Genomic DNA, 24,032 nt, shown 5'->3' with positions numbered 1-24,032 from the left:
ACAGACAACTATGTACACACAAGAGAAATCTAGATAGATGATAGATAATGTCTTTTCTGTACATATACCATAAAGGGGAAATAATCTCAGAGGGAAGGCTGTAGTGAGGGGGACATCAAAAAAGATCTTTTGCAAAAGGTGGAATTAGCATGGAGTCTTGAAGGAAGCCAAGAATTCCAGAAGATGGAGGTGAGGAGGGGGAGCATCCCAAGAATGGGTGATAGCTATTGGGAGATGGAGAATGGCATGTAAGAAGACTAAGAAGTTAAGTGTCACTGGATGGTAGAGTATGGGGCAAAGAGTAAAATGAAAGAAGACTGGAAAGGTAGGAAGAGACATGTCATGAAGGCTTTTAAAAGTCAAACAGAGCATTTTATACTTGATCCTGAAGGTAGTAGGGAGCCATAGGAGTTTATTGAGTGGGAGGGGCAAGGAGAGAGACATGGTCAGATAGGCATGGTCATGCTTATTCTGTAAGTAGATCATGTGGGCAGCTTTGTGGCAGACAGACTGGAGTGGAGAGACATGTGAGGCAGGGAGACCAGCCAGTAGGCAAGGGAATGCTCTAGGTCTCTCATCGTGGCAGCTCATTGGCCACGAAGTGGATAGTGGTTCATATTGGCATACATAATGCTTGCAATGGTTGAGGTACACATTGTCACCACTGATGGCCATAGTGTTCTTGATTTTGATGTAATAGACTTTCCCTCCCTTTGAACAGAGAAATGGAGCTCCTATAATGTCACTCAAACTGTATATGGGGCTTCTCATCAGTAGGGTAAAATTTCTGGGTCAAAGGATATGGACACTTTAGTTACTTTATGTGTTTAATCCCAAACTGCTTTTCTGATTCACAGTAGAGATCTTACATTTTAATGGGAGCAGACAAGAACATATCTAAATGTACCCAGTTTAAATAGGAAATGAATAATTACAAATGTATACAAAGTAGTTAAATACAAGATAGCTTGGGAGAGAGGGCACTAGTACATGAAGGAAATCGGTCAGGGCTTCATGTAGAAGATGGTGCATGAAAACAAGGAGTAGATTGTTTTTAGCATAAATAATGAAAATAAATGCCCAGTAGAGGGTGTGTTTTTACCAGACACTGCAGATCCTGGAGATGGGCTTAGCTCACTGTCTGTAACGATGGCGGTTTGTTTTGTTTTCTGTGTTTTTGGATATCTTCAAAAGTGGCCTTCATTCTTCCTTATAAACAAAAGGCTAATGATGGAGTTGAGGAGAACCAGGCCAGATGGGGACTACTCTTCGTGTTGTGGGGCTTTGTATACTGAAATCATAAGCCCTTCCCATAAGAGGATCAGCACATGGCAGGGACTGCCAACAACCCTAACCTGACCAATGTGTCTTATAGGAGCCAGTGGAGCATTGAAAACTTGAGAGGATTGAATGCCACTTGAAAGTGTTTGCTCTCAGGCAGTCCAACCAACTACTGATTTGTTTAGTTAAGGAGATCATTAAGGAAACTCCAGTGGCTTTCCAGGAGCTCCTAGGCTAGCCTGATGGGGTGGCTTCTTGGCAAAGGCAAATGGTGTGGGAAAGTAAACAACTCTTCTCTGTTATTGATATGACTGTGAAGATTCATAGTAATAATATAGCTCACATTTCCACAGCGTTTTCTGGTTTACAAAACACTTCAGTTCAATTCAACAAGTGATTGTAAAGTGTTTATTATGTGCTAAGCACTTTCTTCAGAATAACTCCATAAGGTAGGTAGTGTATGTATTTCTGGGAGACGGAGGAATTCAGATTTGTGTTTTAATAATAATAGCTAAAAATGGAAATATATTTTGTATGGCTTCCCGTGTATAATTGATGTATCTCTTGACTTCTCAATCAGTGAGGAAGGGGCTGAAGGGAGGGAGAGTCTTTGGAATTCAAAATTTTTAGAAGTGAATGTTAAAAAGGTTAAAAAAATGATAGCTAACATTTATAGAGTATTTTAAGATTTACAAAACACTCCACAAATGTTATCTCATTTGATCCCCCCAACAACCCTGGGAAGTAGGTGCTATTATGTTATAGATAAGGAAGCCAAGGCAGGCAGAGGTTATGTGACTTGCTCAGGGTTTACACAGGTAGTAAGTACCAAAGGCTGGATGAACTCAGATCATCTTGACCCTACTCTAGGCACTGTACCATCTAGCTACCTCATGGGTATAAGGAATCAGGATGAAAGGTGATCATTTGTACTTTATAGTTCTAGAGGATTGTCCAATGCACCACAAAGACTGAGTGATTTGTCTGTGGTCCTGTAGTAAGTATGTTTGAGGCAAGACTTGAAGCCAGATGTTATTGACCTCCAGACCTTTTCTCTATCTGCTACTTAGTGCTGTCTCTCAGTTCAAGTATTATTATCTTCACTTTACAGATGGAGAAATTGGGGGTTTGTGGCCCATAATATTCCCAAGTGCTGCCCCAACCAGATTAAAATGAAATTAGAAGATGTTTAATGAATTAATAAAAATACAATAGATAGTAGATGACTTTAACATCTTAACATAGATCAGTATGTCACTGGTATAGATTCTTACACACATTTTAGTGGCCTGGATTCCCTTTGATACCCTGATCTAGTCCATGCACTCATGTTACAGATGAGAAAACTGAGGCCAAGAGAGGATAGAGTAGTTGCCTAAGAGTCTTCTGAGTTGAAAAATCTTGGCGGGGTTTACATTGCAATTCTACCACTTTGTAGTTCCGTTACCTTGGTCAAGTCACATCCTCTTTACAATTTGTTCATTTACAATACTGGGATGAAAATCTTTGCACGCTATCCTCATAGGGCTTTGGCCAGGTAAGTACTTTGTGAATTGTACAGCATTCCTCCAATAGCTTCTCCTGTTATCATTTAGCATTCAGCAGATCACAAATGTCAAAGCCCAGTTGCCAACCGACTCCCTTTCCCAAAGGTCATGAAAATATGAAAAGAATGTGTTTGACTCTGCAGATTTTGTGTAACACAAGCAGCAGAGTTTTAAAAACTCCGCAATGTTGTCCTTTGCCCTTGGGAACAGACTCCATTCCTTTGGCTGGGATAGCCCCAGACAGGATCAGTTGTTACCCCCAAAGACAATCCTGGGAGTAATGTGGCTTAGTTAGAAAACTAGGCCCAGTCTGCATCCTTTAATAGAACTGCTGGACAACAGATGTGATTCATTGTTAAGTTTATATTCTAACCCTTTCCTGCTTAGTAATAATTGATAATAGTAATAATAATAGTGGGGCAGCTAGGTGGTTCAGTAGATAGAGTGCTGGGCCTGGAGGCAGGAAGACTCCTCTTCCTGAGTTCAAATCTGGTTTCAGACACTTAGAAACTGTGTGACCCTGGGCAAGTAACTTAACCCTGTTTGCTTCAGTTTCTTCATCTGAAAATAACTGAAGAAGAAAATGACAAACCATTTCAGTGTCTTTGCCAAGAAAACACCAAATGGGGTCATAAAGAGTTGGACCCAATTGAAAAATCACTAAACTAAAATAATGAGAATTAATAATAAACCCAGAGTACTATTTGACCAGGAAACATTCTGGTACATATCTAGTAGTTTCCTTCCAGATACAGAGATTCTTAAACAGAGAGTTTCAGAGGTGGAAGGTACCTTAAAACAGCTCTGGAATACCAGAGCTAGTACATTCCTTAGACCATAGCATATCAGAAAAGAGAGGGAATCTAGAACTTAGAACCTAGAATGTTGGAAGGAGACATAGAACTTGATCATCTAGAGTGCTCCCAGTCTGAATCCATAGCAAAACTATGATTTAATGGATCGTTTAATTTCCTCTCTTTAATGTGCCAAATTGTAAAGAGATCTCAAAGATCTGAATGCTGTAAGCAGAATTTATTTATTTTTATAGGAAACTCCAGGTTATGAAACTTCTACCATTGCAGACTGGTGACTGTTCTGCAATTTATAGTTTTAGAGAATTACCTTAGGACATCAGATCTTAAAATATAGGCTACAGACCCTTGGGGATCCCCAAGATCCTTTCAAGGGAGTCACCACAGTCAAAACAATTTTCAGAATAATAATACTAAGATTTTTTGCCTATAAAAGTACTCCTCCTTTTCCCAACTGCATATCTGTGTGATTCTGGGCTTTCTTCTTATATTCCAATCAAAATAACATATAGCAGCAATTTGAATACAGAAGCAAATATGAGAATCCAGCTGTCCTCTATTAAGTCAGACATGAAAGTGATTTGCAAAAATATGTAAAACAATGCCACTTGTCTCACTTTTTTTTGTTTGTTTGGAAAACCAGGTTTTTATTTCATAAAAATGTTATTTATGTTAATATGTAATGGATTTGTTATTGCTATTTGTAATGAATTAATAAATATTTTTAAAATGTTATGTTTTAATTTCTAATACAATAAATACTGATAGTTATGACCCACATAAACAAAAGTTCTTTGGTGTTTACAAGAGTGTAAAGGGTTCCTAAGACCAAAAAAGTTAAGAACCACTGCCTTAGAGCATTGAATATTAGAGACAGACGGGGCCTTGGGACTTAGATCACAGGTTTCTGGTGAAGGACATATAGTGTAAGAGTTGGAGTCAGGAAGACTTGAGTTCTAAATCCATCCTCAGACACTTCCTACGTATGTATCCCTGGGCAAATCACTTAAACCCTTTGTCTTCCTTAGATTCCCCCATCTATAAAAATGGGATAATAATAAATAATATCAGCCTCCCAGAGTTGTTATGAGGAACAAATGAGATAATATTTATAAAGCACTTTGAAAACTTTAAAGCTCTATGTCTATGATAGCTATTATTGGAAGTTCTTGGCCTCATGCCATTCGTCATACTCATCAATGACTTCAATTAAGGCATACATAATAAATGACACTTATTGATGCAGACTCATTAGATGAGCCCCTTCACCTGGAGGCATAGGAGAGAGGTACAGTCCTTGAATCTTACCTGATTCTACCACTCGTGTTTAGCTTTGGAGTATTTAGCACAAGGGAGGTTTGTCCCCACTCACTTGGTACATGCAGCTCCCTTTGTCCACCTAAGCATAAGCCACCACAGCTCCCTAACATTATGGGAGCAAAGAGATACAATGGATTGTCAGCAGAAATCCTGGGTTTGAATCCTAGCTCAGCCATTTATACCTGCTTGACTTTGGGCAAATCACTAGATCTCTGCTGGACTTCCATCTGGAAGTTTTATCGATTTTTCTCATCTACAAAACAAGGAAGTTGGACAGATGGTCTTTGAGTCCCCTTCTAGCTCTAGGCCCATAATCCTATGACTCAGAACTTGTTAGTTGCCTGGGCTTCACTTAGACTCCAGATAGCTTCCCTTCTCCTACCTCGGCTAAAGCAGGTACTTGAGGATGACAGTGAGAGGAAGAGGGCTCATATCATGTATCATTTTTGTATAAATGTTCATTAGGAATTTGCACACTATCAATAAACACTCTGAATAGATCAACTTAGTGGGAGACTTTATGTTCCTTGAAGTCTTGTATCTTATAATTTCACTTTTTGTATATTATCTCATTTGAACTTTACAGCAATCCCGTAAGGTAGGACCGCAGGTACAATTATCCTCATTTTGTAATTGAGGTAACTGAAGTTCAGAGTTAAATGATTCACCCATGGTCACAAAGCTAGGAAGTGCCAGAGGCAGGATTCCCAACTAGGGCTTCCTTTGTCCTGACTTCAAATCCAGTATTCTATTCATTACATCACAGTGCTGATCAAAGGAAACGCTAATGAAAATCACAGATTACATGAAGGTAGCATGTAAGATGATAGGATCTCAAATATAATAAGCTAGAATGATGGCTAAATCTAATTAAGATTTAATAGAGATAATTATAAAGTTCCTAAACATGAGTTAAAACTCAGTTTCACAAGCAGGGCAAGGGAGGCATGCTAAATAGGACTTGGGACATTTAGGGAATTTAAAATGTCAGCTATGTAATTCTGCAATCCAAAAAGCCAGTGTGATCCTAACCTTCTTCAAGAGAGTCATAGCAGGGTGGGGTGATAGATCCATTCTGCTCTGCCCCGACAAGGCCACACATACGGAGTATATTAGATTCAGTTCTGGGTTCCACATTTTAAGAAGGATCTCAGCTATAATATATTCGCAAAAGGATGTTAAAGATGACTAAAAGACTGGAGATTATGCCAAAGGAGGATAGATTGAAGCAACTGGTTATATTTATCCTGGAAAAGGGAAGACTTGGTTTGCAGCAGGGAGGAGAAAGGATGATGGCAAGTATTTGGAGGGCAGTAATATGGAAGAGGGACTAGAATTGTTCTGCTTGACCCAAGAGAACAGAACTTATGACTAAGTGGTGGAAGATATAGAAAGAAAGATTTCTGGACTGATCAAAAGAGCTGTCCAAAAATGAAATGTGTGACTGTGATAGGTAGTAGATTTCTTATCACTGAAGGTTTTCAGAGGTTGAATAGCCACCTGTCACCAATTTCTAGAGAGGAATCTTATTTAGATGGCCTCTGTTACTCAACTCCAAGATTCTGTGTTTAGATGAGCATATAATGTCAAAGCTAGGAGGGAATTTAGAATGTAGAACATGGAATGTCAGGGCTAGGAGGGCCGTTAGGACATAAAGCATGGAGGGTCACAGCTGGAAGGACCTTTAAAACACAAATTGTCACCGGAGGCTGAAGTCTAGAGAAGTCAACATGTCCAGGCTGTCTCATAGAATTGTCAAGGAAATTCAGGGTTTAATGGCAGAATCGGTTCCTGGGATAAAAGCAGAACCTGATGAGATCAACGCACGTCATTTTCACGTGGCCATTGCAGGGCCACAGGATTCCCCCTTTGAAGGAGGGACTTTTAAACTTGAACTTTTCCTTCCCGAAGAATACCCAATGACAGCTCCTAAAGTACGTTTCATCACCAAAATTTATCACCCTAATGTGGATAAGTTGGGAAGAATATGTTTAGATATTTTGAAAGATAAATGGTCTCCAGCACTACAGATCCTCACAGTTCTGCTCTCAATCCAGGCTTTGTTAAGTGCCCCCAATCCAGATGATCCATTAGCAAACGATGTAGCAGAGCAGTGGAAGACCGATGAAGCCCAAGCCATAGAAACAGCCAGAGAATGGACGAGGCTCTATGCCATGAATAATATTTAAATTCACTCTGAACTTCATGGGTATCACTTCTTCTGATCTGCCAAGATCTCTTTCTTTTTTGTTGGCAATGAATGGATACAGTCCTAGACATATCATGGAATAAAAGCCCAGACCATCTTCAGCCTTTTGGAGATTAAATACACTTTAGCAAGTCTATACCTCGAACTCAGTCACTTTTGTAGTACGTGAGCAGAAGCTAGAAGGATCATCTGTGTTGTTATGAAACTGCTTGAAAGCAATGGTATACCTCAACTTTTAGTGTTTTCCCCACCATGGTTTTACAGAATCACAGAATCTTAGAGTCAGAAGGAACCTCAGTGGCCATCTATTCTGACCCATTCACACTCAATAAGTGGTCATTTATCTTTTTCTCCAAGGCCTCTAGGGAGGAGGAATTCACCACCAGGCTATTTGATTTTTGGATACATCCAATTGTAAGGAAGTTTTTCCTTACATGAACTGTATATTCATTTCTTTGTAATTTCTTTTTGCTTTTTGGAGGGCAATTGAGGTTAAGTGACTTGCCCAAGGTCACACGGCTAGTTTTTGTGTTAAGTGTCTGAGGCTGGATCTGAATTCAGGTCCTCCTGACTCCAGGGTAGGTGCTCTACTCACTGTGCCACCTAGCCTCCCCCCATTTCTTTGTAATTTCTATTCATTATTCTTGTTTCTGCCATTGAATATAATATTCCCAAAGTGACCTGATAATATTCTGATTTACCAGTGGATTTGTGATGTAATTGATATAGATATTTCTTCCAGTGATGCAGATTGTTACACATCCATGCCAGCCTATCCTTTGTGGTTCTCACCCATGGGTTTTCATACAGGGGGTTGATCCAAAAGACTTGGTACCTTCCTTCAATTCTCCTGGCTTTGTGAAGATAATCAGTAGATAATTTAATGAGTCCCTCACTCTTGCCACAGGCCTAACCCATCTTCTTTTTAATTACACATTTCTTTAATGGCATCTTCTAGACCCTCTTCTTCTGCATAATTCCTTTCTAAAAAATGTTTTGCAACCTGATCTCACCCATCATGTGTCTCTCTTTTGTCCTTGGGTACTCTTCAAACTCAGTTCCTTGGATACACTGTTCTATAACTCAAAGCCATCCATCACTAGAAGAATAATAATATCTAAAAATATAGGCATTTGTTTTAGTGAGAAGCTTGGAATGATTAAAATAATGTTTGCAATTTCCCTTCCTCTTTAACTCTGGTTCCAACTCACAAGTATCTGCCCCAAAAGTATTTAATATATTGATGGATGAGTTCTATATGTTGTCCATACAACTGCATAATTTAGTCTAGGCAATATTCATCTTCATCCGCTTTGTTTTTCCAGAGTGAAAAGTTTGGATCAAGTCTTTTGAGTGACCATTAATTTCATTTAATGACTCTACAACGTTCTGAGCCTTGATGTAATTATTCCAATGGGACGATTGTCTCTTTATTTGAAAGCCATGTACCTCAAGTTCAAGGATAAGTACTGTGAATGAAGGTAGGTGTTATGGTTAGCTACAGGGCTGTTTCTTTAAAAAAAAAAGGCATTTAAGTTCTTTGGGCTTCCTTTCCCATTTAATGGTGGATAGAATGCTTGATTGGGGGTCAAGAAGGCCATTAGATGCTTACTGGCGATGTAACAATTCATGAATCACTTGACTTCTCTCACCCCCAGTTTCTTCATCTCTTAAATGGGATAGTGGTAGCATCTATTCCATAGGGTTGTCAGGAGGATCAAATGATGTCATGTTTTCATAATGTGATATGATTATGATCTTTTCTATTACTATGGTGATGCTATTTGCATAGGTCAAAGCAGCTATCCAGTTAATTTTAGAATGTTTATCATTTAGCCAAATGGTTAAGTTTAAGTATTTGAGCAAAATCAGGAATATTTAAAAAATTATTGCCATCATCAATAATGTTGTTATTCTACTGTCAAGTTTAGAAACTTGCCTGTGAGAATAAAACTTTTGGCCATTGTGTGTGACTTATCTGGAAACACATATAAATCTGATGTTTTGGTAAGATATGTTTTGTTACTCTAAAAAAAAAAAAACAAAATCACAGATGGTCAGAGCTGAGAAGACCTTAGGATGAACAAAGAATATAAAATCTTGGAACTGGAAGTGGCTACAGAGGGGATCTTCTATACTCATCTGTAGTGGGAAACTAGAATCCTCTTTACGAAATTCCTTATAAGGGGGGGTGGCTTCGTGGTGTAGTGAATAGAGCACTGGCCCTGGAGTCAGGAGGACCTGAGTTCAAATCTGGCTTCAGCACTTAACACAAAAACTAGCTGTGTGACCTTGGGCAAGTCACTTAACCCCAATTGCCCTGCAAAAAAAAAATTCCTTATGAGGGGCAGCTAGATGACATAGTGGATAGAGAGCTGGACCTGGGGTCAGGAAGATCTGAGTTCAAAACCAGCCTCAGACACTAATTAGTTGTGTGACCCTGGGCGAGTAGCTTAATTCTCTTAGTCCTAGTTTTCTCATCCATAAAGTGGGAACCATAATAGCAGTCACTTCTAGGGCTGTTGTGCAGATTAAATCAGATGATATATGTGAATTGTTTTGTAAATGCTGAAGTGCTCTGTGCATGTTAGCTCTTGTTATTAAGTCCATCCCTCACAAGTCATCTCACCACTACTTTGAGATCTGTCATGAGGGGAGCTCCATCCCTTTAGATTGTATGGTTAGGGGTTTTCTTCATGAAGCTGGCATTTTTTTTTTTGCCTTGAGATAAACTGAGTCTTGTGGACATGATGGGGCAGGGAAGGTAAAATGCAGCCCTTTTTGATGTCCTCAGGGCTCATATAACTCAATACTTACCAGGGAGCTCATAGGATTATAGATTTAGAATCTAAAGGGACTTGGTGGCTTATTTTTACAAATGAAGAAACTGAGGCCCAGGAGGAATGTTGAGTGATTTGCCGAAGACCACATATTGTAATAATTGGCAGTCAGGATTTGAACCCAGGTCTTGTGACCTCAAATCCATCATTTCCCCCTCATTATACCACATTCCATTCCATTTGTGCTAGTTTTAAATTAATTTCTTTCTGAAAGAATTTTTCTCTTACCTGAGTCAGGAGATGCATATGGTATTTTAATATTAATTTTAATTAATAATTTAATTAATAATTTAATTAAGTACACACGGTATTTGATGCCCATTTGGTGTAGCATACATAAACATTTCCTTCCTTCATCTGGACCTGTTGTCATTGGGCACACTGAAAGTGCAGACCCACCAAAACCTAGAACTGCTTTTCATGTTTTTTGCTTTGTGACAAATTGGGCTTTGTGGATGGGGTAGGGCAGGGAAAGTAAAATTCAACCCTTTTCAATGTCCTCAGAACTGGGCTCATATAACTCAGTATTTACCAGGCAACTCATAGGATCATGAATTGATTCTTGCCATTTCCACATCTGGCATCCTATCAGATGTTTGGTTTCCTACACAGGCATCTGTGGTCCCATGAGATCCAATTTGAAGATCCAGCTAGTTCTGGTATATATCATCCTTTCTTTGGGACCCACATAGTGTCTCTTTGAGCTAGAATATGTCTCCAGCACATTTGCTACAAACTTCTTCCCTTTTGTAAAACTATTCATTTGTGGTGTGATCCTAGAGAGAACATTTCCATACCATCTTTCCCATTGGGCACTGGGGGAACTATAGACTTCTTTTCACTGGGAACTAATGTCCTGCAGTGTTGATCATAGAAGGCAAATATAAGACTGAACTTTCCCTGCCCCTGTCTCCACAGACTTCTTCACCTGTCAGTACTATGCAGATAAGTCTGAAACTGACCCAGGCATCTGAGTCCTCTGGTCCATTCTTCATTCTGCCAAAGATGGTGACTGAGATAAACTTAATCCAGTACCTCCTGTGGATATTTTCAACATAATAAATGCTAAATCTAAGTCATATCCCTGACATGTAACTAAATTCCGTAACATATAATGACATTATAGTATGGGTGATAGAGAGGAGAGGGGAGAGACTGTGACCAGTGTCTGACTTTAATCAATATTTAGGACCAGGGTATGTGCTCTTTTTTTTTTTTTTTTTGCTTTTTGGAGGGGGGAGGGGAGGGCAGGGCAATTGTGATTAAGTGACTTGCCCAAGGTCACACAGCTAGTAAGTGTTAAGTGTCTGAGGTCAGGTTTGAACTCAAGTCCTCCTGACTCCAGGGCTGGTGCTCTATTCACCGTGCCACCTAGCCGCCCCCAGAGTATATGATCTTAATCAAGTGTATAGCCCCACTCTCATTTGCATCATACTAAATGCAAAGTTCTCCATGCTTCTCTCTGGTTCTCAGGTCTTTGGCTATAATGCACTCCTTGACTCCATCCACTTGTAGGTAGTGTCATTTCTCCGTCATGAGCTTAGGGCAGGGATTCCTAACCTTATTTTGTGTCATGGACCCTTTTGGCAGTCTAACAAAGCCTATGGACTCCTTCCCAGAATATTATTTTTTTGGAGGGGGGGAGGCAAGGCAATTGGAGTTAAGTGACTTGCCCAAGGTCACACTAGCTAGTAAATGTGTTGTGTCTGAGGTCGTATTTGAACTTGGGTCCTCCTGACTCCAGGGCCAGTGCTCTATTCACTGCGCCACCTAGCTGCCCCTAGAATAATGTTTTGAAACACATAAAATGAAATATATAGGATTACAAAGGAAATCAAATGAATGAAATTCCATTTGAATGAAAATACATAATTTTCCTCATCCAAATTTACCTCATGTACCCCTCCCCCAAGAAATCTATCCATCGACCTCATAGATCCCAAGTTGAGAGCTCATTGTCTCTGGGTAAGTGTGTCTTAATAAATCATATCCTTAGTTTATACTCCATGCTTCCTATCCTATTTAAAGCAGCTCCTTCATTCATGTCTACTGATTTGCCCAGGACCACAGAGTGTTTAAGGCCAGATTTGAATTCATGTCTTTCTGACTCCAGGTCCAGGACTGTGTCCATTGTGCCACCTAATTGTATAGTAGACCAAAATAATAGGGCTGAAAAAATGGATGTTCCCAAACTTTCTGCAGTTTGTCGGAAAGGCATATGCTAAACTGATGCGCATTGGGTACAATTTAACAACTAAGCAGTAAGCAGGGAGCCATGAAGAATTTTTAATTTTACGTCAGAGTGAGGTTTCTGACTGAGACCCTGTCTTTATTAAGCATGTTAATGATAATTTTAAGCCTTTGGGTGCTAGTTATCCAGCCCTCCTCTGTATGCCAAAGAAGCTGGCACTTGGGGCCGGGAATCTCCTCTTGTAGAGTAAACACTTATTTCAACCAAGACTCTGAAAACATATGGGCTCTCCTTGTCGGAAGGAAGACCACTGAGGATTTGTTACCTAGGCTAATGACGCTTTGATGTGTCAGGGTTTTGCCTTTCTGAAAGGTCCATAGCTTAAACCCTGTGCTTTAAACCCAAAGATGGTAGAGTAGAAGAGGCATTTCAGTTGAGTCTCGAGTTTAATCCAGGAATGAGAGGCAGGGAGAATTTCTTAAATCGTTGGAGCTGAACCTGGCAGCGATTAACATTGACTGCTATTTTTCTTATGCTATTATTGCATTTGCTTGGAACTGATTATGACCTCTGAGTGGCTGGAAAAATTAAGTACTGGTGAAGTGGATTGTTTGAATAGATAAGGACCCACAAAGTGCTTACCTTGAACCTAGGGGCTATACCTCTTGTCTGAGGGACCAAAAGTACAAATTAGGGAATTCCTCAAAGTATGATATTGTAGGAATTCATCTAGTGTCTTCATCTTAGATGCTATCACTGACAGGATCCACTGGAGAAAAGCATTTATTTTTCATATTTTCAGTCTGTGATTAGATAACCACGTTTTCTGAGGTGTGTCCTTCAGAGGTCATATCACTTGCTTTAAGATAATTTTTGTTTGGTTGTGTGCTTTGAGTATTTATTTCAATTGTATTGTTTTGAATGCTATGATTATGGGAACTGAAATGAATAGTATAAGTAGGTGCTGACTCTTTAGAGCAATGGTGAGTAGTGACGTACCTAGAGACGCAGAGAAAATTGTTAAAGGAGTGCCATATGATTTAAATGATAAGGATATGAAGATTCCATCCAAGATTCCATCTCCATGCTTTTGTACTGACTCTCCCCCGCACTTGTTTAACTTTGGTGGCTCTCCAGTGCTTGAAGAATAAAGGACCGGTTTAGGGAGCAGCTCAGGAAGAGGATAGGTGTGTACTGCATGAAGAGGATGTAGGATGTGCCCGAGGAGAAACCAATAAAATACATTTTATTGACTCCTTCCTGCTCTTTTGAGAAAAGTCACAGAAGATTTTCCTATTTATGATGGAAGACCTCAGAAGCAACATTGTGTCAAACAATGGTCAACAGCACCATTGTGGAGCCTAGCAATTAATATAAATCACCTCTACTAGTAAATATATGGAAGAAGACAGGAAGAATCATATTACTTCATAGGATCATAAATTTAGAGCTGGAAGGGTTTTCCTGCCTAATCCCTTTGTTTTACATATGAGGAAAACGGCCCAGAGAAGTTAAGTAATTTGCCCAAAGTCACCCAGATTATCAATAGATGAGCCAGGATTAGGATCTATCTAAGTGTTTCAATGACAAATCCAGAAAGTTACACATTTTACCTCGTTGAGTCTATTGAACTTTTGGATGTTGAACAAGAGAGCACAGTATGGTATGCCAGAAGTTTAAGATAGCTTGGGCTAGTTTCTAGGCAGCCAGTGTTTTCAGTGTACTGTGAGACCCAGTGTACTCCAAGCCCACAGAAGGGGCTCCAGCTGTGGTTTCACCTGAAGTTGGATTCATTGGGTGGGGTGAAAGGTTTGACTTTATAGAAGAGGTGGTCAGACTGAGGTTTTTCTCTCTCTGGCTCTGTTCTCACCCCAGAGTAACACTGGGGATATCTCTTAAATAGTAATTCTCAAATTTATGATCTCAGGATTCCTTTACATTCTTAAAAATTATTGAGGATTTTGTTTATGTAGATTATATCTTTTGATATTTGCCACATCGGAAATTAGGATGTCTTGGTATTATTATGAAAACAATTTGGGTCATGTAGACCCCCTGAAAGGTTTTAAAGAACTCCCAGGGGTCCCTGTAGCACACTTTGAGAACTGCTGCTCTAAAAGCAAGCTTAAACTTGGCTCATATCCAGAGTCTCCCCAAAATACAAGTAACAAGATCCTTTCAAGAAAAGGTACTCTTATGTACAATATATATATCAGGTATAGGACAGCTACTAATTGCCTCCAACCACAGAAAATGCTTAGCAGTTAAAAACAAAAGTAAACAAAATATCTCAAACGTCCTATAATTCTTATCCTCTTTTCCTCTAGAAGGTAAAGAAAGTTTTGTGGGACTGTTCAACAGTTGATTTCATATACACTCTGTATTGTCTGAGCAGCTCACAAGACTGAGATCGACTGATCATCCATGGGTAGCTTTCTTGAGTTATTTGCTGCAGGAGCCTCTCTTCTCCTCAGATAGAAAGAAAGGAAGACAGAAAAATAAAAGAAGAAGGCAACCATGGATTCTAGCTCACCCAGACAAGCACACGTTATTTCTGCCATGCTCTTCATAATCTATGACCTCTTCCTATCTTTCCACTTTATTCTCCTCCATGCAGTCTATGACCCAGTCACATTGGTCTGCTTACTATTCTTTATACTGACTGATCCCATTTCTAGAATATTTCTTCTTCATCCCTCCACTTTTTAGAGTGCATAGATTTCTTCAGGACTCAAATGTCACTTCCTACAGTAGACTTTCTTGGTCTTCTCTCCCTCCACATCACTCTAGCTTTTAGAGTCTCTCTCTAAAGTTAACTTCCTTTTACTTGGTATGTATCTCATATATTGTCCATATTTACATGGTGTCCCTCTTTTTCCCCATTGGAATGTGTGCTCCTTGAGGGCAGGGAGTCCTTTTGCCATTCTTTATATCAGTAGAGTTAAAGGTACAATCTCTGGTTCATAGTAAGCACTTAATAAATGTTTGTTTATTGATTGATTGATGTGCTTATAGCTACCATTGTCATTGGGAGAGGGGAAGAGGGAAAATCCTCCTTATCCTTGCTGGAAGTTCAAGGGAGATAAAGTTTTCAAAAATAATCTCAAAACAGAAGGATTACCCCAAAGAGATGGAGCAATTTCTCCTCATGCTTCTTATAGGCTAGTAAGGGGAGTGGCTTTTCCAAAAGGAATTTGTCTTACAAGAGTTTATTTTCCTTACTGTGTCCTGATAACACAAATCTTCTGTCACAGGGTCCAAAGGAATTCATGTGTCATCCCAGCAAAGCTCATGTCCTCCAGCCAGGAGCCAGAGCATATGTCCTATTCAGCTCCAAAGCGGTGTCTTTTTCTAAAAACGTCCATGCCCTAACATTTCATCAAGTGGATTGGAGAGACTCAATTGATCAAGGGTTTTTCCTCCTACACCAGTATTGGTTTATTTATACTATTATATCCCAATGGCAGAAGAAGAGATGAAGATAGCCTTCACCTGCCCGAAGGAATTCAATCACTTCGAGCATATTTGTCCCAGTAAATCTCAGGGACCCCTGGAAGTTTTCAACAGCCTGAGGATTAAGTGGCTGGAGACATGAATTATCAGGGTTGGTTGGTATATCTCAACAAAGAAGACAGTCTTCTGACCCAGAGAAGACAGTCACAGTCATCCTCCACCCACATTCAGAGAATCTTCAAGAATGAGAGATTCTCAAAGATTTGGTGGCTATTATTGCTCATTTGTAAACAACTATACTTCCATTATTAAATCTCCTAATGATTCACTTGTAGATATGTGATTAAGGAAATCTAGAAGCAGAAAGACAAGAAAGGTAAGTTTGACACTACTTGGAGATCTCTTAAAATAAGAAGTATGATTAATCTATTAAAATTTTGACCAAGTAAAACTAAGTAGGAGCTGAAACCAAAGAATATCTCAGGGTAGAGCTGTAATGTTGGAGAAGAAAACTTGAATCTTGCCTTTCACCATACTGTACATCATGAGTATTATATAGGTTTGGGAAAGGGTTATCTCTCTAGTAATCCCCCTCAAAGGAAGATCTTAATTATAGATTACGTAGATCCCTAAAGAAAGCCAGACTAGCCAGAGGGGAAATTTGCTTGAATCTTCAGTAGCCCTGAGTGCTTTTCCCTTGGGAACCAAGGAAGAGATCAACTCTAATGCAGTCATATGTCTATGAAATTGTATAAGAGTTTGGGGGTAGTATGGCTCATTAGAAAAGTAAGAAAAATTACCTTAATCATTTTATTTAGCAGCCCCAAAGGTTGAACTTAGCCCATTAAAACTCTGAGATGCAGTTCTATAGCATAGATGACACTATTATTATTACTCAAGCACCCTATATAATAAAATAGGAATAATCATTGTTTTAAACTGACCCTTGAATTTTCCCATAATTTCTTCATAGCAGGACTGGGAACAGTTAAGCCTGTGAGCTCTTATGTCTGATGAAACCTGAAGAAATGAATTGATATTAGATGTTAATTGTCTCTACATTTTTACCCTGCCGTGTTAGATATAGCACTGAACTTGGAGTGAAGAGACCTGGGTTCAGATATGGGTTTTGCGGCTTACTTTCTATGCAACTGTAGTTAAGTTACTTCTCTCTGAACCTTGGTTTTGTCATCTGTGAAATGAGGAGGATAATTAATTCCCTGTCTATTTTGAGGCTTTTGTAAGCATCAGAAAAGTGTCAGCTGCTGTTCTCCCCAGTGCTTATCCCTTATTCTGCCATCAGACAAACTCATTTGCTTCGGCCTGCCTTGATTTTCTCGAATTGGATTCTGAAAAACCTTGCCTTTTCTTCAAAGTGATGACTTGGGGGAATGAGAAGTGATGCTGTGGTTGCCCAAGGAGACTGGAATGTGAGTTTGTGCACTGAGCCTCTGGCTGGAGATCACTCATCCCAACCACAAAACTAAAAAATGCCCAGCCCAACAGCAGGGCTGGAAAATATCTCCTAATGGTCTGGTTGTAGGGGAAGGGAAAACCATAGAGGGAAGCAAGGATTCAGGAGCTGTTTACCACAACTGTACTTGTGTTCCTTCTAATAATTTTGGAACAAGCCTTCTAAAAAGAGTTTTCATAAATTGGATGTGATGCTTAAGAATGAGATCAGGGCATCTCAGTTTGAATCCTGACTCTGCCACTAACTTTTGTGACCTTGGGCGAATCACTCCCCATCCTGGTCTTCACATGGTCTTTCATGCCACGGTTCCGGTCCCTACCTCCAGCTCAGTCCTTTCATTCTTTAAGATCCAGGTTAGGTGTCACTTCTTCCAAAACACGTTCTCTGACCACTCCATCTGAAAGCAATCACTCCTTCCTCAAATGTCCCATAGCAATTTGGTTGGACCTGAACTCTCCTGGAGACTTTTGCCACATCTAGACTAGAACCAGGCTGCCATGCCACTTCCTGCAGTCTTCCCACCATGCCTCTGGGAAGGGCCCGTTTTCCACTTTTCCCCTGTTCAGCACACATTTATGTGTTATCTTCCATTAGAATGTAAGCTCTTTGAAGTCCAGGATTGTCTGTTTTAGTACAGTGCCTACCACATGGTTAAGATCCAATAAATGCTTTTTTATCTATCTGTCTATCTATGATCTATCTATCTATCTGTCCGTCTGTCTGTCTGTCTCTGTCTACCTCTTTACACCTCTCCCTAACACTTAAGATCATAGTTTCATAGACTTAGAGTTGTAAGGAATATAAAGCCATCTAGTCTCACCTCCTTTTGCAGATGAAGAAATCTCCACTTTGTATTATGATTATTTATATACATGTATCTTCCTATCTTTTCTCCACCCCATCCCTAGGTTGCGAGGTTCTTGAGGTCTAGTTCATATTTATTCTTATATATTTATCACTGAACATAGGATATCGCAGATAGCAGGCACTGAATACATGTCTGTAGAATGGAATTGCTGTGATTTGTAATTGAGCTAAGTTACACCTTTAACTGGATAAGGTTCCTATAGTTAGACAATTTGCCCACTTTCCTTCATACTATTGAAAACATAACTTTTGAGTTTTCACTGGTTGTTCCTTTGACTTGGCAAAAGGAAAGGGTGAGGATGGGAGCTGGGACACAGCACACCCTGAGGAATAACTCTACAGGCCAAGCTGTCAGATTTCATCAGAAGCCACCAACTCTTAGTAAACTGACCATCTCAGGACCTACTTTTGGACCTGCTCTTGCAGATAATGTATAGTCAAAAAGAATCTACTTAGGAACACTGCTCTTTCAGGGATGCCAGGCAGCAAATATGTTCCTTTGTGGTAGAATCTGTGAAGTAGGTGTTGCTATCATTCACATTTTACAGATGAGAAAACAGATGAAAGTTGACAAAGGTTCTATGTGACTTGTTCTGAATCACACAGCTAGTAATTATCTAAAAATGGGATTTTAAAACTTGATAATATGAACAATAAACACAAATATATTTATGTTTATGAATAATATATGAGATACAAATATTACATAATATAAATAATAATAAAATTGTCTCTGATCTCAAAATAGGAGACGGAGTATGTTATCTTAGAGAGAGAATCATTCCTAGAATCAGGAGACATGGATATGAATTCCAGATGTGACATTAGCTCAGACACCATAGGCATGGAAACTAGAATGTTAGAACTGGGAAGGATAATGTCACTTGGATCGGCAAGTTAGCTAGAGTTAGAAATCATCTAGTTCTTCCCCTCATTTTGCAGATGAGGAAACTGAGACCTGGGGGAGTGAGTGACTTTCCTAAATCTCATAGAAAGTTAGCGGCTGAACTAGGATTGGAATGCAGGTCTTTTGACTTCTAGGCCAGAATGAAATTGACTCGCAAGGCCAGACAGCCTGAGCTTTAAGCAGACCATAAGAGGCAGCTAGGTCATGCAGTGGAAAAAGTGCCGGGTCTATAGTCAAGAAGAACTGAATTCAAATCCAGCCTCAGGCACTACTAACTGTGTGATCATGGTCAGGTCATAGACTCTGCCTCAGTTCCCTTAGTTTCAAAATGGGGATTATAATAGCACCTACCTGTTCTTATGAGTTTTAAATGAAATAATATTTGTACCATAATGCCTGGGACATAATAGGTGCTTAATAAATGCTTGTTTGCTTCTTTTCTACTTCCTAGGGTTGTTAGGAGGATAAAATGAGATGGTGTTAGATATTGGTGCTCTGAAAGCTTAAAAGGGCTATATAAATACTAGCTATTATTACCATTTATAGATGTGTTTGTGTACACACACTCACATTTGTGCCCAGTTTTAGATGTTCGTCTTGTCCTGTTCTTCTTTGGTGAACATGGAAGAGTATATGAAACGCTGGCAAGTGTGAAGAGTCTACTAAAACCAGCTGTGGCTTTGGAAAATGTTGTCTCAAACAATGAACCACGCCCCCCCCCCAACTTCTTCTGAGGGTTGTTTTTTTTTTGGTATCAACTCACCCTTCCAGACATCCATTTAAAATTTCCCTATTAAATCCTAGGGGCACTGGATATTAGAGGAGAGCTATTCTGATAAAAATGTGTATTGAGTTTTGCTCAGAACCAGATATATGGAGGGGAAAAAACCCTTTGCAAAATATAAGGACAAAAAGTGTCTGGACTTCTGTATGGCTAAATTCATGAGCATACATGCTCACTATTCTTGTGTGCTCCAACAGCCCCAGTTAATCCTGTCTTCTCTTTTAGTGAGAGCCCAAGCCTTCCAGAGCTCACAAAGACCCTCTGAGCAGCCTATCTTTATCTGACTGTGACCAACCTTAGAGAGGATTTGGAGGTTGGAAAATCCTAAGAGCTTTCTCAAGAATGGGGCAGCAAAAAGAGTTGGATTTTAGTAAACAAGGATCCTGGATTTGAATTCTGGCTCTGCCCCTTACTACTTGTGTGACTTTGGATAAATCCTTTTGGGTAATCTCTGTGAACCTCTTCATAATCATTTGCAAAGTGATGGGGGTAAAATCAGTACTGGTAAAGTTGATTTTTTAAAGTGTTAAAACTTTATATTTATCCCTATTAAATTTCATTATATTAGACTTAGTTCACTGTTCTACTCTACTGAGAACTTGTTGGATGCTGTCTTTGCCTTCTGATATGTTGGCTGTCTCTCCCCACTTTGTGTCATTATCAAATTTTATAAGCAGGCTATCTTTGCCTTCATCCAAATTAGTGATAAAAATGTTAAGTAGCAGAAGGATAAGGATTTATCCTTAGATCTCAGTCCACTAGACTGCTCCAAGATGACATTGATCCATTAATGACTATTCTTTGGGTCCATTTCTTCTCTCAGGATAACAGGGATGTGCTAGAGCCAGCTCTGACTTGGGAGAGCTAATCAGTAAATATTCAATATGAGCATTTGCACTTCAGAAATCAGTAAATGCTACAAATCAGGGTTTGATTTATTGCTTTGTTTATTGTTTATAGTGCAGATTAAACTTGAAAATGTGTTGTGAGATGAAGAAGATGTTTATAGTGCAGATTAAATTTGAAAGTGTGTTGTGAGTACATTTTTTCTCCTGGAAATCCAGCTGTTAAAATATTTATCAGCACTTCTCCACAGTACATTATCATTTAGTCCACATCCCTACATATTTTTCACAAGGATGGTGTTTTAGGTGAGGTGAGTGCTGACCCCAGCTTCAAGATCTGGAGAGATTTAATACTGAGGAAAATAAAAAAATAAAAAAATACTCTTACTAAATATGAGCACTCTGGGTGATTCTGATTATATAAAATTTAAAAGTTTTTGTACAAACAAAACCAATGTAACCAAAACCAAATAAAATAGAGCATTATGAAATGTAAAATGGATAATTTTGATTATATAAAATTAAAGAGATTTTGCATAAACAAAACCAGTGTAACTAAATATGACTACTCATTAAAGATATACATCAATGAATGCAGCTCTCCAGGTCCCTGTCCACAGGGACAGGCCACTCTCAAGTGAATAACAACAGCCTGTGCAAGAATAAACAGTATGATAAGTCTGAAGAAATGCATTACCTTCTTAACACTGGCTTATATAGAATTCACCAAAATGTGGACTTTAGTACATTAAACATATCACTATTCTTGGTCTCCATAAAAAAAAAGTCTCCATGTTTTAAATCACTACTTCCACTAAACCAAGTCAGCTTGTTAGGGTCCCAGTGGGCAGAATGAATAATGGTTACCCAAGACAAGAAAGCATGAAAACTTTTGTTACATCCTGCTGAAAACTGTGCATACACTATCCACAGCCTCCACAAAAGTCTTACTTTAATTCCTCACCATATTGAAAAGGGGGAACTGGGGTGGAGTCAATATGGCAGAGTAGAAGCAGGACCTCCCCACTGCTCTGGCTTCCACCTTCCCCAATCCATGTAAAAAGGGGACTCTAAACAAACTTTGGAGCTGCAGAACCCACAAAATGACACAGAGAAGCTAACCTCCCACTGAGGACAGCCAGGCAGGCCGGCAGCAAGTGGCCAGCGCAGTGCTCTGGGAGCCAAGCCCAGCCCCACCCCAAGGCTTTAGCCCCAGGGCGGGCCTGACCATCCTCTGGAGGGACTCTAGATAAGCAGCAGCTGTGGCCTTTTCCAGATTTATCAACACATAGATGCAAAGGACAAAGTGAGAGTTCAGTGCAGTCTGGACTTTGGGACCCAGTAAGTGGGAGTGCGTGGCTTTTGCCCCCAGGATGAGAAGCCTCTGAGACCCAGCACAGCCAGCCAGTGGCAGCTTCAGCTCCTGGCCTGCAGAGTGTAGGGGGACCAAGCACCAGTCTGAGGGTTAATCACTCTTGCTTTAACCTGCTTGGATCTGGATTGCAGTCTAGGGTGGAGGTTCTGGGGTGTGTGTCCAGCTTGCCAGAGAGTGTGGAGACCTCAGAGAGGGCACCCATCTAATACCTCTGGCAGCTGAGAAAACCCCAGCATTTGGGATGAAAGCTCCCCTGTCTGGTGGCAGAGTCCTACTGTGGCAAAAAGCCCAGGGGTCAAGTGACATGACCGGGCAAAGGAAACAAAGCAGACAGAAGATTCCAACATTAGACTCCTATTTTGGGGACAAAAAAGATCAAAGCATGGAACAGGAGGAAGACAGTGAAGTCAGAAATCCTGCACCAAAAACTTCAAAGGAAAATACAAGCTGGTTACAGGCCACAGAGGACCTTAAGAAGCAGATAAGAGAAGTGAAAGAAAAATTGGGAAGGGAAATGAAAACAATGCAAGAAAATTACAAAATGAGAGTAAACAGCCTGATTGAGGAAAATCACACCTTAAAAAAACAGACTAACTCAAATGGCAAAAGAGGCTCAAAAAGGCAATGAGGAGAAGAATGCCTTAAAGAGCCAAATTTGCCAGATGGAAAAAGAATCTCAAAAGCTCAATGAGGAGAATCATTGCTTCAGAATTAGATTGGAGCAAATGGAAGCTAATGACTTTATGAGAAGTCAAGATTCTGTTAAACAGACCCAAACAAATGAAAGAATAGAAGCCAATGTGAAATATCTCATGGGAAAAACCCCTGACCTGGAAAATAGATCCAGGAGAGATAATTTAAAAATTATTGGACTACCTGAAAGCCATGATCAAAGTAAGAACCTAGAAATCATCCTCCAGGAAGTTCTCAAAGAAAACTGCCCTGATGTTTTAGAATCATAGGGCAAAATAGAGGTTGAAAGAATCCACCAGTCACCTCCTAAAAAAGATCCCAAAAAGATCCCTCCTAGGAATATTATAGCCAGGTTCCGGAATTCCCAGATTAAAGGAGAGAATATTACAAGCAGCCAGGAAGAAACAATTTGAATATTGTGGAAACACAATCAGGATAACCCAGGATCTGGCAGCTTCTACACTGAGGGATCGAAGGGCTTGGAATATGATATTCCAGAGCTCAAAGGAGCTGGGATTAAAGCCAAGAGTCACCTACCCAGCAAAACTGAGTATCATGTTTCAGGGGAAAATATTGTCATTCAGTGGAATAGAGGACTTTCAAGCATTCTTGATGAAAAAAAAAAAAACCAGAGTTGAATAGAAAATTTGACATTCAGATACAAGAAGCAAGAGAAGCATGAGAAGGTAAACAGGGAAAAGAAATCATAAGGAACTTATCAAAGTTGAACTATTAACATTCCTACATGGAAAAACAATAATTGTAACTTACGAAACTTTTCTCAATAGTTGAAGGGAATAGAAATATATATGTCTATATTTGAGGGTATATGGGCATATGAATACATATGTGAATGTGTGTATATATGTTTACAGGTATACATAGAGGGCACAGGACCAATTTAACAGGAAGGAATGATACTTAAAAGGTGAAATTGAGAGGTGAGAGAGGAATATAATGAGAGGAGATGGGGAGAGACAGAATGGGGGTAAATCTCATATAGAAGAGGCAAGGGAAAAGTTACAATGGAGGGGAAGAATAGGAAGGCAAAAGGGAATGGGTCAACCTTATTTCCATTGGATTTGGATTGAGGAGGGAATGAAATACACACTAAATAGGGTATCTCACCCTCCAGAACAGTAGGGGGGAAGGGGATGAGAGGGGGGATGATGGAAGGGATGGCAGGCTGGGGGGGAGGGAAATTGGAAGCACCCCCCTTTTGAAAAGGGATGGGATCAAAGTAGAGAATAGAACAAGTGGGAGGTGGGATAGGAGGGAGGCAAATATAGTCATTCTTTTACAATATATCTACTATGTTATTGTTTTGCATTAGCCACACATGTACAACCTATACTGAGCTGCTTATCTTCCCAGTAAGGGTGGGTGACAAGGGAGGAAGGGAATGAATCTGGAATTCAAAGTTTTAAAATCAGA

At 39.7% G+C, this 24,032-nt stretch overlaps 1 protein-coding gene across 1 annotated transcript; it reads left to right on the top strand.

The window, feature by feature from the left end:
* Window positions 1-6,690: 6,690 nt before the first annotated feature.
* On the top strand, window positions 6,691-7,149 carry LOC138159642 (ubiquitin-conjugating enzyme E2 N-like). The gene has a single exon (XM_069085941.1). It carries the CDS (start codon window positions 6,691-6,693, stop codon window positions 7,147-7,149), a length of 459 nt encoding a protein of 152 aa, XP_068942042.1.
* Window positions 7,150-24,032: the final 16,883 nt, after the last annotated feature.

Source organism: Petaurus breviceps, unplaced genomic scaffold, assembly GCF_028583685.1.
Source record: "Petaurus breviceps papuanus isolate PSGF00001 unplaced genomic scaffold, PetGlider_PUasm1.0 176, whole genome shotgun sequence".
NCBI lineage: Eukaryota > Metazoa > Chordata > Mammalia > Diprotodontia > Petauridae > Petaurus > Petaurus breviceps.
This window is presented reverse-complemented; position numbering and strand designations above follow the sequence as displayed.

What these genes read in the sequence shown, in the direction of transcription:
- LOC138159642 (XM_069085941.1), top strand. Translation starts at nt 6,691, where the DNA reads ATGTCCAGGCTGTCTCATAGAATTGTCAAGGAAATTCAGGGTTTAATG.